The sequence below is a fragment of the Leptidea sinapis genome, chromosome 31 (genome assembly GCF_905404315.1).
Source record: "Leptidea sinapis chromosome 31, ilLepSina1.1, whole genome shotgun sequence".
NCBI lineage: Eukaryota > Metazoa > Arthropoda > Insecta > Lepidoptera > Pieridae > Leptidea > Leptidea sinapis.
In genome coordinates, this window is record NC_066295.1 from 9,482,918 (window position 1) to 9,501,572 (window position 18,655).

General features: G+C 34.0%; 2 protein-coding genes across 2 annotated transcripts in view; one reads left to right on the top strand and one right to left on the bottom strand.

The window, feature by feature from the left end:
• The window catches only part of LOC126974113 (fasciculation and elongation protein zeta-2-like), a 99,627-nt gene that overhangs the window by 69,276 nt on the left and 11,696 nt on the right, over positions 1 to 18,655 (top strand). Inside the window, exons 2-3 of the mRNA XM_050821531.1 lie at positions 6,670 to 6,778; positions 14,506 to 14,640. Of these exons, the coding sequence (XP_050677488.1) occupies positions 6,670 to 6,778; positions 14,506 to 14,640 (244 nt within the window). The remainder of the gene's footprint in view (positions 1 to 6,669; positions 6,779 to 14,505; positions 14,641 to 18,655) is intronic.
• The window catches only part of LOC126974053 (spectrin beta chain), a 223,927-nt gene that overhangs the window by 56,895 nt on the left and 148,377 nt on the right, over positions 1 to 18,655 (bottom strand). The window lies entirely within an intron of this gene.

The following is an 18,655-nucleotide window of genomic DNA, read 5'->3' on the forward strand; positions in this document are numbered from 1 at the left end:
TAATATATTATTACAAATTGTTTAGTATTTTTATTGTTGAATGAGTGGTATACTCGTACGTGTGGGCCCAACGAAAAACAGGTGCAAATTCATTTAAGATGCCTACGTCTATTAGTTATTTACAATTTGTTATTTTAAAGAAATATTCCACTTCTGGGATTATACAAATTAAATCTGTAACCAAAATTTATGAACGACGCGGGGCTCGAACCCGCGACCGCTCGTATTCCATCCGGTCGAGCGGTCTTTCGAACTGAGCCAACCGTTCGAGTACGCATGTATCGTAAATTTTGGTGTGTGGCATCTGATACTATATATATATTACAAGGTTTCCCTTTGGCATGATATTCTATAGAGGAAATAATGTTTTTTTTTTCATAATTTCAGTAAGCATTATCTTATGTGTCATCTAATAAATACTTCATGTTAATACGTCCTTGGTTATGTACCAACCCATTCATTTATATAATACTATCTGACCTGACAGACGTTGTTCTGTACATCCTATTAATATTATAAATGTGAAAGTTGTATGTTTGAACTTCTTTAACGCAAAAACTACTGATCTATTTATTATTTATAAAACTATCGCGTGAATTATACTTTATATGGCAAAACAACGTTTGCCGGGTCAGCTAGTAATAAATAAAATACTGTTTTTATGACTTTGTCAATAATATTTCATAACGTCAAGAATTATTTCGTAAACTATGCTCCCTGTTATAATGAAATTGTTTCACAGCAGAACTGTCAAACCGCGCGTCAATAAATTCTCTCATACAAAATATGTCCATACAAAACAATTACTTATTGGAAATTAAAATAATTATGGGTCCCAAATTGAAATAAAAACTGTCCTATCTCTCAAGTTGGACTAAACTGCACTCCATGAAGTAATCCCCATTAAAATCCGTTCATTAGTTTAGGAGTTCACTGGAAACAAACATCAGGACATTGTATTTATATATATAATTAAAATAATTATGGGTCCCAAATCGAAATAAAAACTTTCCTATCTCTCAAGTTGGACTAAACTGCACACCATGAAGTAATCTCCAATAAAATCCATTCATTAGTTTAGTTCACTGAAAACAAACATCAGGACACTGGATTTATATATTAAGACAAGCTGACCCGACAGACGTTGTTCTGTAGATAATAAAAAAAATACAGTTTTATAGGAAATTGCCAAAAATATTTCAAAACATCAAGAATTATTTCATAAAATATACTCCCTGTTATTATATTGAAATTGTTTCACGGCAGAGCTGTCAAACCGTACGTCAATAAATTCTCTCATAGAAAATAAGTCCACACTGGAAATAAAAATAATAATGCGTGCCAAATCGAAATAAAAACTATTCTATCTCTCAAGTTGGTCTAAACTGTACTCCATAAAGTAATCCCCATTAAAATCCGTTCATTAGTTTAGAAGTCCATCGCGGACAAACAACGGGTCACGTAATTTATATATATTAAGATAATGTAATCCTTCTGTATCTTTATCTTTAAATCCATCCCCATTATATAGAATATGAGGACGAACGATCCGTACGTCACCAGAAATCACAACCGCAAGAGTTTTGCCGGTGTTTGAATGTCAAAATTCTCAGGAATATCTTTGAATATGGATCAGTTTGGTAATCATTTGTACCGTGAAGTTATTTGGTGATTTGTTGTAATCGCTTTATAGCTCGTTGCACCCGGACTATTAGGTTTCCTCCGTCTAGCCGTATCAAGTTGAGCCTGTTTGATATCGCGCAATCATTCTTTAATCTCATTAGTTGAAAATGCTGGCTACGAATGTAATTATAAAATTTGCCGACTATATTGGGCATATAAATTAACTTGGTATTCAAATTCAAATATTTTTATTCAAGATCACTTATTGAACGTCAAAAACTACCACACATTCAAAATAGACTGCCTCAGACCTGAGAAGAACCGACACAAGAAACTCAGCGGGCTTTTTTTTTAATAAAAATATGGATTACAATGTAATATCGTACAACTAATTGTAATAAAAGAGCCTGAGGGTGTTCGCTTCATTCCATTATGGTATCATTAAGAAAATCGTTTATGTTATAGTAACCTTTTCCACAGTGTAGTAGGCATAACAAGATCTAGGCTATTTCAATGGTACGTTCAATAGAAAGGCCCACAATATCTTTACGATCTTTAATTTAAATGATTTCCTTATAAGTATAAGAGAGCCGCCACTTGTAGCCTTTTCTCTGCTAAACGCACTTGCCACCTGATGACCAATGGAGTTAAGTGGAGTGCGAGAGTACTTCAAAAAGTGCTTCAAAAATCCGACAACAATTAGTGAAAAAATCAAAACATTCTGACCACATTCTGATACAGAATATTTCCATCTTCTTCTCCTTTCTGCCATAACACTACTTCCAGGAAATACGTGTTTTTCAGTAAACCTCACAAATTTATGATATAAGTAAATGTTTAACATATAGAATCTCCGTTATGTGCGCGAGGTTTCTATCGCAATGTTTACTTTACTTCTACAATTTGTGAGTACATTTTGAACGGCCAAAGAAAAAAAAAACGTGTTTTTTTTACTTGATATTTATCATTCACAGAATATTTAGTAAGAAATTCACTCTAAAAATAAATGATTTCTTTAAAATAAAAAAATATTTAAGTGGGACTCCCATAAAACAATATTATATTTTTTATAGATCTAGCCGACTCGCACTTGGCCGGTTTGTACGTTTCGTGAGGCAGTTCCGCTGCCACGTGATTTCTAAGCTAATATTCTGTTCGTTGATTTACATAAATTCATAATTCAATAGGATATAGACAATTGGCTGAATCAATACAGAAATCTATTCAGATAAATAATTCATGTTAACCTTGTGTGTTAATATGTATTGTGAGTACATCTTACACAAGATCGCTCCACATTGACCTTACTGACCTTACTGCGCAGATTGTAATTGGGGCTGTGACGTTCAATTCCCGGCGCGTGAGAAATGGCTATTGTGGGAACAAGTTCTTGTTACAAGCGTTATTGATAGCTGCGAATACTCGTATAAACACAGCGAATAGGCAGTGGTGAATGAATAACTGTTACATAGAAAAAGTAAAAAAAAAGTTTTTTTTTTAATTTTATATCTGGCAAACGGGCAAGAGGCTCACGTGATGGCAAGAAATCTATATATATAAAAATGAATTGCTGTTCGTTAGTCTCGCTAAAACTCTAGCTGGACCGATTTGGCTAATTTTGGTCTTGAATTATTTGTGGAACTCCAGAGAAGGTTTAAAAGGTGAATAAATAGGAAAATGCTGCTAAATTAAATAAAAACAACAAATTTGTTTTTCCTTTGATGTGTCCATACACAATTTCTATAAGAGAATTTATTGACGCACGGTTTGACAGATCTGCTGTGAAACAATTTCATTACGACAGCAGGGTGCATATTTTACGAAGTAATTTTTGATGTTATGATATATTATTGACAAATTCATATAAAAACATTATTTTATTTATTATATACAGAACAACGTCTGTCGGGTCAGCTAGTATATTATAATAATACAAGTACAGAAGGCTAACCTCGCAAAATCAATTAAAGAAATAGGGACGATTGCGGCATACATGTGCAATTCAGATCGCACAGCGCTATTAACCTACATTTTTATTCAACTAGAAGTTGCCTCTCTTTCTATCGCATGACTCTTACCTCTTCTGACGACGTTAGGGTTGTCTTCTTTATCTACTGTACCTACCTAGTATAAGGTCATCTTATAAAAATAGCTCAGTTTTTTCTTTTATATAAATAGGTATTTTATGTGAGGAGTGAAACAGGCCTGGTGATGTGAGAGAAGTGGTGAGTAAATCGCCTTTTAGCATTCGCAACACTAGGAGGTTAAGATATGCATTGATGGCCATTTAAGTTGGAAGTGTGGTCTTGAAAATCCTTAAGTCATATCAGTACGGGTAAGCTGCAATCACTAATAGACTTAACAAAGTGGCCGAACGAGGCAAGTTGTTCCTCGCAAAACGTGAGCTTGTATGATAATGCCAGACATCAACATGATGTAGGTTTAATTTTTATTTCGTTATGTCTGATGGAGTGAACTTGGGCTACTGGTGTCAACCTCAACATCTCATCTGAGCACCTACTTACTCTCTCTCAGTAATAATATCTCCATAGTATGATTATTGATATTTAATAAGTAATAATTATCGAATATTTTAAATAAAGTGCGTTCAAAAACTAGTACGTGTTACTAGTTATAAAAAAATGTTCATCGTGAAAATTTTTGCGGTATTATAAATTCATATAATTTAACCATTAGGTTTGAAAAATACAACACAAAAATTACCTAGCAGTACCTAGTTATTAATGAAAACTAGTAAACCATTAAGATTAGAGATAAAGGTAATAAATAAGAATTTTCTAATCAACTCGTTCCTAAACAATTAATAATTGTGCTCATCTCTCCCACAACAGTTACTTATCTGAGTGTCAGTCTCTCTCTGTGATATAATAGGACCACCGTGTCACGATATATTCTATTTTAAAAGATCAGACACATTTAAAATTACAATTACACGTAAATCATTGTAAACTACGGGTATGTATACCAGATTAAATATAAGAGTATGGCGTTATCGGCTTTATGGTATGGCTGGTTTTGTTGTTATGTTGGTATGGGATTATAGCCTTTAATACCCTTTAACTACGTTACTGGACTTTGAGGATTAGATTGGCGTTTGGGGATTATCAATAAGTTATAACTTAGTATGATTAATTCGTTCATTTAATATGAAATTTATAACGTTTTCACTAGTTTTTAAAAGTTACCGGGATCATTATTCAGATTATTATTAGTCGAATAAAATTCTTTATAGATTTATAATAATTTGTACATATTTAAATAAAGTACTCTAGAAAAAACATTACTAAATTCAAGAAAAATTGTGATTTGAATTGAAATTCTTATAAAAAGATTTTTAATACTTTTATATATAAATTTTTACACTTTATATAATGTATGTTAGAAAAAACATTACTGAATTTAAGAACAATTGTGATTTGAATGCATTCAATCCAAGAAGAAAGAATAAAATATACCTATCTGCCGTTTAATAAGTTAACTAGAGTTAAAGGCTCTTACAAAGGTCTTTGTTTTAAATTTTACAATAAAATACCAAACATTATAAAATACACAATTTAAATAAATATTTTTTAACTTGTTTTACAATAAGGCTGACTATAGTATAGTATAACTAGCTGACCCAGCAAACGTTGTATTGCCGATATTAAAATCACGATACAAAAGTAACTGTTGATCGTAGACGGGTGAAAACTTGAAGTTGTATGTATTTTTTAATGCTGACTCATAATCAAACAAATTTAAAAAGAATAAAAAAAATCGTGTGGACCACCCTTAACATTTAGGGGGATGAAAAATAGATGTTGTCTGATTCTCAGACGTACCCAATATGCACTCAAAATTTCATGAGAATCGGTCAAGCCGTTTCGGAGGAGTTCAAAGTTTAACACAATGACACGAGAATTTTATATATTCGATATAGAAGAGAAAAATGCATGGTTCTTGTTAATTCTGAGCAGGTCACCTAAAATTGTATAATATTAAATTACGTAGGCTATGAAATTTTGGGCTGGTACTTCTTATAAATTCTTCTCCCCATGTCAAAACCCCTTAACGAACGGTTGTAGCTCCGTTTTTTAAGTATTGTTGCAATATTTTTTTATGAAAATAAGGGATATGACGAGCAGGACGTTCAGCTGATGGTAATGCAGTGCCGCTCAGGATTCATGAAAAACCCAAAAATTCTGAGCGGCACAACAATTGTGCTCGTCACCTTGAGACATATTATGATGTTAAGTCTCATTTGCCCAGTTATTTCACTAGCTACAGCGCCCTTCAGACCGAAACACAGTAATGTTTACACATTACTGCCTCACGGCAAAAATAGGCGCCGTTGTGGTACCCATAATTTAGCTGGCTTCCTGTGTAAAGGAGCCTCCCACTGGTAGTATTTGTTATTGTCACTCCCTATGGTAAATAAATATATTTATATTTACCCATCAATCCATTTTAATTGGAAGACGTCCACCTGGACAAAGGCCTCCCCCATAGATCGCCATGACGATCGATCCTGCGCTGCCTTCATTTAACCTACTCCGGCTATTATTGTATTATTATTATTATTCTAATTTCCCATGACAGGCAAAAGACTTAAGTTACTACTAGCTGACCCGGCAAACGTTGTTTTGCCATATAAAGTATAATTCACGCGATAGTTTTATAAGTAATAAAGTATTGCCTATATTATAGCCTGTACATCATTTTGTTCTATTGTCAATAGTTTTTGCAGCGCACGCAATAATAGGTTTTCGATTTTACAGCTTGTGTTACAAAATAGCAATTTTATTACGGATCCCTAATTTTGAAAAAAAAACATAGCCTATAGCCTTCCTCGATAAATGGACTACCCAACACTGAAAGAATCATTCAAATCGGACCAGTAGTACCAGAGATTAGCGCGTTCAAACAAACAAACACTGCAGCTTTATAATATAACTATAGATTGGCCATTCGAAGTTCTTTTAAAAATATTTCGTAATATGTTGAATGATGATGCAAATTAACAATAACCTATATTGTTTATTTCAGAATGTGGTGGACGCTGACTGGAAACTTCGGGAACATCCTGCCCATTGACTGGACCAAGTCCTTCTCAAGAAAGATGCACATTCCTACATTAAACCTTACAGATAAGAAGGTAAGCAAAAACAGAAAGGGGCATTTGTTTCTCAGGCACGGTGGTGATCAAAGTATTCTCAAGGAATCAGTTTTGAAAACACGTGAAATATTCCCATATTCTTTTTTTTGCGCCCAGAAAAAGCTCCGGGATAACGATGGGAGCGAGGTGGTGAATGCTCATGCATACCAATTCCACCATTCCCATAGACTAACTATATACTCACTAGTATATAAAGAAAGTGTGCGAGAGAAAAATATCTGTATCGGAGATACAGCAAGATAGGTAGGGAAACCGATTTTCTTTAGCAAGTAGTAAGCAGTCAGCCACGCTTGACATTAGCTCCTTAGTATTTTGTATATTAAACTAGCTTACGAGCACATTGACAAATCAAAATTGGTCACGCTTTATCGAGCCGTCGGGTCGTCTGTCTGTCTGTATATGTAAAATATCATATTATGTATCATGCATTTTTTTTTAATAATTTTATGAGTTAAACTTGATACCAGCTCTTAGGACGTCTTTTATCACATTTTCGCGTTGGATTTCAATGTGGTTCAATGAAATCCTTATCCAAATCAAATCCATCAACAAAAAATCATACCAAATCCTTATACTTATTCCAAGAAAATCATGTCCAATATAAAGTGGGAGAAACAAGCGGAGTAGAATAGGAGCGGTATTGCTGTCTGCAGAGCTGCTCGAATTGTCGGGGATCCAGTGCTTTGTGACCCTGTAGATCTATCGATTCAAATAACAATGGGTCCCCCATATTGAAGGATTGGCGAACAGACTTAGTTCTGCAGCATACGCGGTTAAAAAGATTAGACAATTAACTGACATAGATACGGTGCGACTAGTATACTTTAGTTATTTCCATAGTATTATGTCCTATGGTATATTGCTATGGGGCAACGCTGTCGATATTAATACAATATTTGTGCTGCAGAAGAGGGCTATTCGCGCTATTTATAACCTAGGTCCTAAAGAATCATTGAGAGCAAAATTCAAAGAAATTAACATCTTGGCTGTTGCTTCTCAATATATTCTTGATAATGTAATGTATGTTCATAGGCACATAAGTGAATTTGCCAGAAACTGTCATAACCATAATGTTAACACCAGGAACAGACATAAACTTATGATGCCTACTACTCGGCTAAGTCGAGTTAATAAGTCTTTTGTGGGGTGATGTACATGCTTTTACAACAAGATCCCAGAAAATGTTCAAAACAAAAGTATAACGTTATTCAAAAGAATTGTTAAAAAACGTTTGTGTGGTTACTATAACATAAATGACTTTCTTAATGATACCACAGATTGGGAATGGAGTGACCGCCCTCAGGCTATTAATAATAAGTTTAATTGTACAATATTACTTTGTAAACATATTTATTCGATGAAAAAAAAAAGCCCGCTGAGTTTGTTGCGCCCATTCTACTCAGGTCTGAGGCATTCATTTTGGAATGGGTGGTATTTTTTTTGACTTTCAATAAGTGATGTCACATCCTATTTGAATAAAGATATTTGAATTTGAATTATGGGTATCACAACGGCGCCTATTTCTGCCGTGAAGCAGTAATATGTAAACATTACTGTGTTTCGGTCTTAAGGGCGCCGTAGCTAGTGAAATTACTGGGCAAATGAGACTTAACATTTTATGTCTCAAGGTGACAAGCGCAATTGTAGTGATGCTCAGAATTTTTGGGTTTTTCAAGAATCCTGAGCGGCACTGCATTGTGATGGGTAGGGCGTATCAATTACCATCAGCTGAATGCCCTGCTCGTCTCGTCATTTTCATGTCGTTATTTTCATTAAAAAAAAACGAAAGAACGACAACAAAGACATAACCATAACGATAAAAAGTGAAGTAGTTACGATCATAATAATGTCACGTGAAGTTGGGAATAAGGTAAACGAAAGACAAATTGTTTAATCGCAATCTTCGTATCGATCTTCGGATCCGAAACACTTTCGTAATTGTAAAATGTACGATCTGTCAACCGATACTTTGTATTTCGATTTTGGGTAACAGGGCTCCTGTTTCGATAACAAACATCATATTGTATCTCAAAAGTAACATTCAGTCAGAATGAACACATTACCTGATTCAACGAGTCGTACTCCCGAAATAGGATGCCTACAGCCAGCCTGACTCACGGTTAACTCATTCCGCCGCGTAAATTAGTGTAAGATCATTGCGTGATTGTTACACACACACACATACACAAAAGACGTATAAAACATTATGAACTCGTAACATCTATTTTTATACCATTTATACGTCTAGATAGATTGTAAAGCTGTGAAAACGTCAAAAAATTGAGCTTGACAGTTAGCCTCTATATTGGGCAATGCACGCAAACTTAAGTAATAAACCTGGGCTGTTTTCGTCGGTTGTCTAGCAGCAAGAGGGTCTATCTACGTATAAATGGTCTAAGCATTTATTATTGTTATTTTCATCATAATATCAATTTTCATTCATAAAGTATCATTTGTTAAAGTACTACAAATGAAGAACGCGAAAAATGGCGACCGCGACTTGTCAATAGTGCGGCTGGCGATGAAATATCTAAAAAATAAATTGAATTACTGGTTATTTATTTGTTTATTGCACCAACAAAGTATACACTAATACAAACAAGAGTGCTACTTTAATTATAGGCAAAATAAAAATTGTACAGGAATAGACGCATCGGAACTATGTATTGTAAGACTAGACCTTTTTTTTTTCCATTAAAAATTGCGAGTCTTATATATCGAATCGTTTATGGTCCCTAAGGACCATAAATTTTCGTTTAGTTCTATCGCTATTGTTACATTATTTGAAAAAAAAAGAACGGTTATTTGAAAATAGAGATACGATAAAATGTATAGCTAAAACACCAGAAAGTTACGGTATCCACATAATTTGTTTCTCGCAGCTATCACAGGCCTATCTGAGATCAATAGATTTATATATTAAAATTAATTGGGATCCCACGTTACTTCAGTGTCACGTAATAGTATATAATCTTAATATATATAAATTACGTGACACGTTGTTTGTCCTCGATGGACTCCTAAACTAATGAACGGTTTTTAATGGGGATTACTTCATGGAGTGCAGTTTAGTCCAACTTGAGAGATACGATAGTTTTTATTTCGTTTTAGGACCCATAATTATTATTAAATAAATAAATAAATAAATAAATTCTTTATTTTGCTAGAAAACATGTAACAATGGGTGTAAGTAGTTTTAATGTATCAATGTTATCGGCCATTTCTGGCATGCAAAATTATTATTAACAAAATTCTAGTTATTATTATAATTGATTAACAAACTCTATATTTTAAGCACTTAGGTTAATTTAAATTATAATTATTATTTTAAATGTCATTATTTAAAGACTAGAATTAATATATATTTTAAAGTCAATTTAATTTAACCTAATGTGTCAACATTTCATTTATGGAATAAAAACATTTATCTATAAGCCATGTAAAAAGATCCTTTTTAAATCGTTGGACGGGTAATACGCGTAAGCTTGGAGGGAGTTTATTAAATATTTTTATACACATGACATAGCTACATTTTCCGTAGGATGCATTATGAAATTTGTGTGCAATCACCAGTCTGTCACCGTTTCTTGTATTTCTCGGATAAATATCTCTTGCTTTTGTAAATAAATGGTCATGTTGTTTGACAAAGATACATATTTCGTATATATACATACAGGGAAATGGAAGAATACGTAATTCTTTAAACAGTGGTTCACACGAATCAAAGTAAAAAGCTCCTGTCATAGCTCTTAAGCATCTCTTTTGGGCCATGAAAGCCCTATTAGCCTCGCTAGAGTTTCCCCACAAGATTAGTCCATATCGAAGTACTGATGCGACATAACCATGATAAGCTGCCAGGACTGTACTTTGTAAAGCCGTTTTACGCAATCTATATAACACATAAACATATCTATCAATTTTTTGGCATACCATGTCTACATGCTCTTTCCATTTTAGATTTTTATCTAGAAGTACTCCTAAAAATTGAACATGCAAAGCTTCTTCTATTTGGGTATTTGTATAATTTATCTTAAGGCTATAGTTATTAGAGCGGTTACTTAAACTAAATTGCATAAATGAGGTTTTTTTAATATTAACTTGAAGATTATTATCCTCTAGCCAATTTACCACTGTATTAATTTCATTATTAATTTCACTTTCATAAATATCAATCTCATTTTTATTATTACATGTCATAATTATTGATATATCATCGGCAAATAAATAACAGTCATCATTGTTTCCAATATATGCTTTGTATGGACATATTATCTATGAGAGAATATGAGAGAAAACAACAAAGAGCATTTTTTACGAAATAATTCTTGATGTTTTGAAATATTATTGGCAAATTTGTATAAAACAGTATTTTTTTTTATTATCTACAGAACAACGTCTGTCGGGGCAGCTAGTATAATATAAATAATAATACTGTTGAATGTGTTAGTTTTAAGTTCTGTTAATATTTATTATTATGTTCTGAATCTAATTTAAATTAACGAGTGAAATTATATGCATCGTACCTGAGCCTCCCTGATTGAAAAAGCCAACATTTATAGTAAGCTTTATGTTAACAATAGAACGTAGCATATTGTGCCTTTCACGATGCATTAAAGCCTCCAACATCAGAGACCTATTTTTACAAAATACAATGTTCTCTTTCACGGTAGTTGTAGTAAAATATTGAACGCTTTATCTTTTAAATAAAAATGTTCGGGTGAGCTTCTGTGCTACATTTAAATAAACCAGTGTACATTCATCATTCCGCTTTATCATATTACATAGCACATTCTTAAGACGATGACAAGTGTTTTTATGTAGGTATATTATTTACAAGTTTAGTGTGAGCCACGCAAATATTAATCTACCTTCAATATTGAAACAATTTTTAGTTTGTTTATTTTATGCCTAAGATTGGTTTATTTAAGTATAATTTATGTTTTTGTGAAATGTATAAGCATTCTTATCCGTTGGAAAGAGCGGTCTTCCCTAACACAGGTTCTGCGAACTTAAAAGGGAAGTCCTTCAAATACTATTTACTAAAATGCTAAATAAATAAATTTTTGATTTTTTTTTATTTTTTTTGATATCATTCATTGTGCGGGAAAAGTTCTTGGAGCGTGCTGCCCTGAGTAAGTAGAACACCTTCCCTACTAACGTTGGTTCATGCAGGTTTAGCGCGGGACGCGTGTAGGGATGGCGTAATAGCATCTACGAACAAATTTGGAATTAATCTTTTTTGGTCATAGCTTCACTAACATAAAAACATCTGTGAGTTTTGAATACGTTTTTACGAAAAGTCACCTATCAAATTCTAATATGAACACCCACCTACACAACAAAAATATTGACACTTAAAAATAAATTGCATTTTGCCTCATTGAACATGTTTTATTAATTATTAATAAGAAGATTCAAACAAAATTATTTTATTATTATAATTTAATAACTCAAAAGTGCTAACCCTGGCTGCTCTGCCGGCACTTACGTACTGATCGCCGGCAAGCGTTTTCTGCATCGCCTCTTCCCAATCTTTCACCTATTCATCGCTAAGATGTTTTCAAAGATTTTTACTTACTTTGCGTCGGTTCTTTCATATAATAAATCTACCGTTGATATTACTTCGCGCGGTATTTTAAGGCTGAGCAAAATAGTACATAATATTCCTGAATCATCCTCTGCCTAAAATTTCTCTGGTCTTTCAAAAATGCTGAGTGATATTACCAGGTGAACCATGGGCAAAGATGACGTATTTTTATCACGTCCTAAAAATAGCTTACCAAACATTATTTTATTCTGAACATCGTAGAAGTAAGAAATTACAAAATAAAATAATTATGACAACACAAATGTATTTATGGTATCACATAATATGCTATTGCGTTATTGAATTTGCTGTTTTTTTTATGACAATAAGGAACGATACGAGCAGGACGCTCAGCTGATGATAATTGATACGCCGCGGCCGGGCCCATTATAATACAGTGCCGCTTAGGATTTTTAAAAAACCCTAAACAGTCTGCAACTACAATTGCACTCGTCACCTTGAGACATAAGATGTTAAGTCTTATTTGCCCAGTAATATCACTAGCTACGGTGCCCTTCAGACCGAAACACATTATTTTTTACACATTACTGCTTCACGGCAGAATTAGGCGCCGTTATGGTACCCATAATCTAGCCGGGATCCTGTGCTAAAAGGAGCTTCCCACTCTTAAAGGTTGGATGGATTTTGGCTATTGTCCTAGATAAAATACAACCTTAGTGATTTTTTAAAAAGTTTTCTATAATGTTAATAAAAATAACTTTACTTCTTGTATGTCTGTAATGTTTAATCTTTTCTCAGTACGGTGAACGATTACTTTAAATGACTTACATCATCCAAGTTACTCAATTTGTAGTCGACCTTATAAAAAGGGCTTTGAGTTATGTTCGAAGATTTATATTCGAAGATTTATATTCGAAGTAGTTGCCTGTAGGCATCGTATTTAATAGCGATTAATAATTCATTATATCTACTTTATGCTGCAGTTTAAGTTTTAACTTCGAATTGTTAGAGATTCAAAAGAGATGATCATTCAAATCAAATATACTTTTAACAATAAGTTTCAAAAGCTATTAATCACACATTCGGACTCACACACTCTGACAAAGCCTGTGTATTTTTTGCTCATTCTATTTTTACTTATTATTACTAGAATAAAACCTTACATTAGTATTATATATATATGTATTAGAATATTTTCCAAATGACAATAATAATTTATTGAAAAGATCTGCCAATAGCAGTGACTATATGGTCTGAGTTGTTACGGTTAAAGCGAACACAGTCCCAGTATTGACACAAAGCGCTGGGCGAGGATATATAATTATGTACATACTTTTAACAATAATAAACATTGTAAAAATCGGGAGTTGCTTTTCAAGATCGGTACAGAAATGAGGCGATCCAAAGTCCTCAAATGGTGACCATGTTCCGCAAGACGCAGTGTTGGTAGTCCCCCCACAAGATGGACCGATTATCTGGTCAACATCGCTGGAATAGGTACATTGGATGAGGGTTGCGCAGGACCGATCATCGTGGAGATCTTGTGGGAGGCCTTTATCCAGCAGTGGACGTCTTCCGGCTGATGATGATGTAACAATATTGTAAATTAGAAATAACCCCTACCGCTATCTGGGAAAGTTGGTCACAAACTACCAGTCCTACCAGTGGGAGGCTCCTTTGCACAAGATGCCGTTTAGATTATGGGTACCACAATATCGCTTATTTCTGCAGTGAAGCAGTAATGTGTAATCATTACTGTGTTTCGGTCTGATGGGAACCGTAGCTAGTGAAATTACTGGACAAATGAGACTTAGCATCTCATGCCTCAAGGTGACGAGCGCAATTATAGTGCCGCTCAGAATTATTGGGTTTTTTGAGAATCCTGAGCGGCACTGCATTGTAATGGGCAGGGCGTATCATTTACTACCAGCGGAACGTCCTATTCGTCTCGTCCCTTATTATAATAAAAAAACTGGTACCCAGGCCTCGAATTGTCCTATCCTCTTTAGCAAGTAGAGCCAAGCTACTCCGCCAATATGAAGAGGTACTATAAAAAACGCCTAAGCCGTAGCATTTTCCTGTTCTGTTTCGTCGTTTGCGACTTGAAGATGTCTAATATATCCATAATTTCACTGGTTCATTGTGTGTCCTGTTTCAGAGTACCAGCATGACCCCGGATGACGAGATCCACAGCTCGGAGGACGAGGCCGTGGCTTCAGACCTTGACATGCACGCGCTGATCCTAGGTGGTCTGCATCAAGACCATGAGTGTCCGGTGAAAACTGCTGATGAGGTACCGAATATAATACAATGTCTATATTACATTATTAAGATCATAATTTTTGATTTAAATGTCGGTTGTAATAAGTATAGAACTGAATATATATTTTTGAAATGTCAAGAATGATACGCAGTTCTTCTCTTTTTGCGCTCGAATCCGAAGATCATTTTAAAAGTCGTTAAAATTTTCAAATTCAAATATTTTTATTCCAAATAGGTTATGATATCACTTATTGAAAGTCATAAACTAATACGGGATTTCGAAAAAGTATTCCTCAGACCTGAGAAGAAGTAACTCAGTGGGTCTCCTCCTTTTTAATAAAAATATGGTTACAATGTAATAACGTTCAATAAAATTTATTATTTAATAGCCTGGGGGCGGTCGCTTAATTTATGGTATAGTAACCTTTACCATACAAACGTTTTTTAACAATTATTCTTTTGTTTTCGTAATACATTTGTTTTGAACATTTTTTGGGAGCTTGTTGTAAAAGCATACATCGCTCCCTTAAGACTTACTAATTCAACTTAGCCGAATAGTAGGCATTATAAGTTCATATTTGTTCCTGATGTTAACATTATGGGTATAAGGTTTCTAGCAAATTCTCTTATGTTCCTATGAAGATACATAACATTTTCAAACATATATTGAGAGGCAACAGTTAAGATGTTTATTACTTTAAATTTTGCTCTTAATTATTCTTTAGGTTACCTAGGCTATAAATAGCCCAAATTTTACACAAATGGGCAATACATCAATTATTAGTTGCCTGTCTTGGACCTGACTACTTTTCTTTTTAATGAAAAACGAGAACAAACAATATTACTAGTCATCTAATGGAAGTTATTACCGTCTTTCGAATCATTAACCACTACCACAGGAATTTAAATATAGTTTGTATATTATTATACTAGCTGACCCGGCAAACGTTGTTTTGCCATTTAATTGTATTGATCTTTTGCTTGCTAGATGATAAGAGATGGCGCTAGTTGTATTCATTAGTAACAATCACACGTCTTTTATATTGTGTATAATTCACACTATTGTTTTATAAATGATAGCCTATTTGTTATTCTGGTGTGTAAGCTATATTATTGTAAAGTTTCATCAAAATCTATTCAGTAGATTTTGCGTTAAAGAAGTTCAAACATACATCCAGACATACAAACTTTCACATTTATAATATTAGTAGGATCATGTCACTGATTATCTTCGTTCAATAATCTGAAACTCTTTATTTCTTGCTTATAGTGTCCTAATAAAATAGGTTTATTGTGATTTTATGAATTTTTCAAAGTCAAAGTTTAAGTCAAGCTCAGACATGCTCATATGTATAGTATTCTAAACTTCACTGACTAAAGTGATCAATGCACAACGAATGGCTCCTTTTGCAAGATTACAGTCACACAGAGAGACTTCTGGAGGTCTTGGGTAGTTAGCACACCTATAAACCGAGAACACCCTATCGTACGCATGTTTGCACATACACCCTCTCTCTCTCTCTCTCTCTCTCACATACACAACACACACACATACACACACACACATTTACCTCTATCCTTTGGAATTTCAAGCTTTTTAGTCCCTGTGTAAAAGTGGAATCCTGGTGACCAGTAATACAGGTATTTTATTACCTACCACAGGCACCAGCGATCCACAACCAAAACTTATGTATCCCCTGTATTTTTAAGCTTTCGCTATATTGTAATTTTGGTTGTTGGTGAGAAATAAAAGTTATTATTATTATCAATATCAGTGAAATAAATAATCTCAACCGTCTTCCAATCACATCCAAAATATTACATATATTCGTCCTATTAAGATATTTCTGTAATTATTAAGGTTGTCTGGCCACGCGTGTCTGTCCGCTTGGGTTGTTTTGTTCTAGACGAAGCTATCCCGCTCAAAGTCACGCGCGGCGAGTGTAGGTACTCACTATTACATTTGGCTTAGCACTGACTTCAAAGCTATCAATAATTAGCACATACAAATAATAGTATTTTATTAAAATTAAAGGTAAAGGTGTATTAAATAAAATTTTTAGTTATTTGATACTTTTCAGTTTTTAAAGTCGGTTTTTTAAACGTAGTTCTTTTATTATTTTACTTTTTAGTGTCAGTTAATAATAATACTATATAATCAACCTGAATGGAACTCCTAAAAAGCCGTACACAGAAAACAATTATATAATCGAGGTAAACAAAAAAATAAAAACTACTTGGCCAAACTATTTAATTTTTTATGGGACCAAATGGCATCTATTCTGCATCGAACTAAAGAAAAATTATAATATAAATCGGACCATAAATCTCAGAGTAATCAGTGTACATACCTACATAAAAAAATACCGATCGAATTGATAACCTCCTCCTTTTCGAAGTCGGTTAAAAACGCTCGTATCTTATCCCATTTTAATACAAAAGTCATTATCATTTCATAATTTTGTTTTCAGTTACTTAAGTTTTTCGTTATTTTATGCCACTCCTGTGTTGAGGCAAGCATAGTTAAATGAATATTTTAATCGGTCACGCCATGTCTGAGCCCTGAGGTTAAGCGATATATTAATTGTGTAAATAATATTATAATAAATTTAAATGAAGGTGAACAGTTAATATCTCTGTGCCACTGTTCTACATAGCACCGATAGTAAGACAACAATGGAGAACTTATGAAGCAACATCGCGGCATTGTATTTATTTTAATTAAAATGAGTGTTCTTGCCAATTCAAATATTATGTTATTACTAGCTGACCCAGCAAACGTTGTATTGCCGATATTGAAATCGCGATACAAAAGTAACTGTTGATCGTAGATGGGTGAAAATTTGGAGTTGTATGTATTTTTTAATGCTGACTCATAATCAAACAAATTTAAAAAAAATTTGGCGTGGACCACCAGAATCGGTCAAGCCGTTTCGAAGGAGTTTAACTACAAACACCGTGACAAGAGATTTTTATATATTAGATGAAAACAGGCTAGGTTTAATACTTTAGTGTGCGTGACAAGCTACGTCCTACACTCGCGATTTTTATGTCACTTTGTGTTAGTGTCCGTGCATTGCTCAAAATAGAGGTTAACTGTCAACCTCAATGTTATCAAGACGTATAAATGATCTAAGATTGAAACAATGATTGCTTAAGTGACAATTACCAATAATATTTAATATCGACTTAAATTAACATTGCCTTTACGATAAAAGGCAATTTATTACTTAGGCGGAATAAGAGTATTTTAATAATTTAAGACAAGTACTTTGGGCACGTTACACGAAACCAAAACTCCACGGACCGACTCGTCGTCCAAGGATGAGTGGAGGTGACAAGGTCGGTCACCCACGCGTTGGACAGACCTGATAAAGGCTGCGACACAAACAACTATAGTCCAATGTTCCGTAACGCTGAAGACCGTGGCAAGTGGAGGCGCATTGTGAGGGCTGCATCATCCAACACAGATACGTCATGTGTGTACCTACAGTCTTATAATGCAACCACGACCACTCTGTCAAGAGTGAACGACTAAGGAGGAATAATTTAAGAAAATATGTGTGAAAACATAAAATTATATAGTTTTTTATTTTATTTTATTATAATCGAACTAATTTCAATTGCAACATAACACCTTAGATTGCCTTTGTCATAAGATTAAGGGCGGGACAGACGGACATACGGGTAACCTGATGATAAGTGTTTGCCGATCATGCTCTTTCGTAACACCAGAGGTAACAAATGAAGCTTTTCCGCTAGTGTCATTTGTCTGTCAATCTTATCAAAACACCTTTAAAGGTCGAAGAAGGCGTTTGTGTTGATAACCGAAGCAGATAAATATATCATGTTTAAAAATAAAGTTCCTGGACGGGCGAGCCTTGCTCGGATTTTTAAGAAGGTACAAAACTTGAACAAAAAAAAAACAATATCTGGATTCGAACCGGGGTCTTCTACTTTCCGGATCACCCAATGTCCTATCTGAGCTATTATAGTCTTGTACATAGTGGCGAAATTTACCTTTGTATTCTAATGTTATCGTAGCT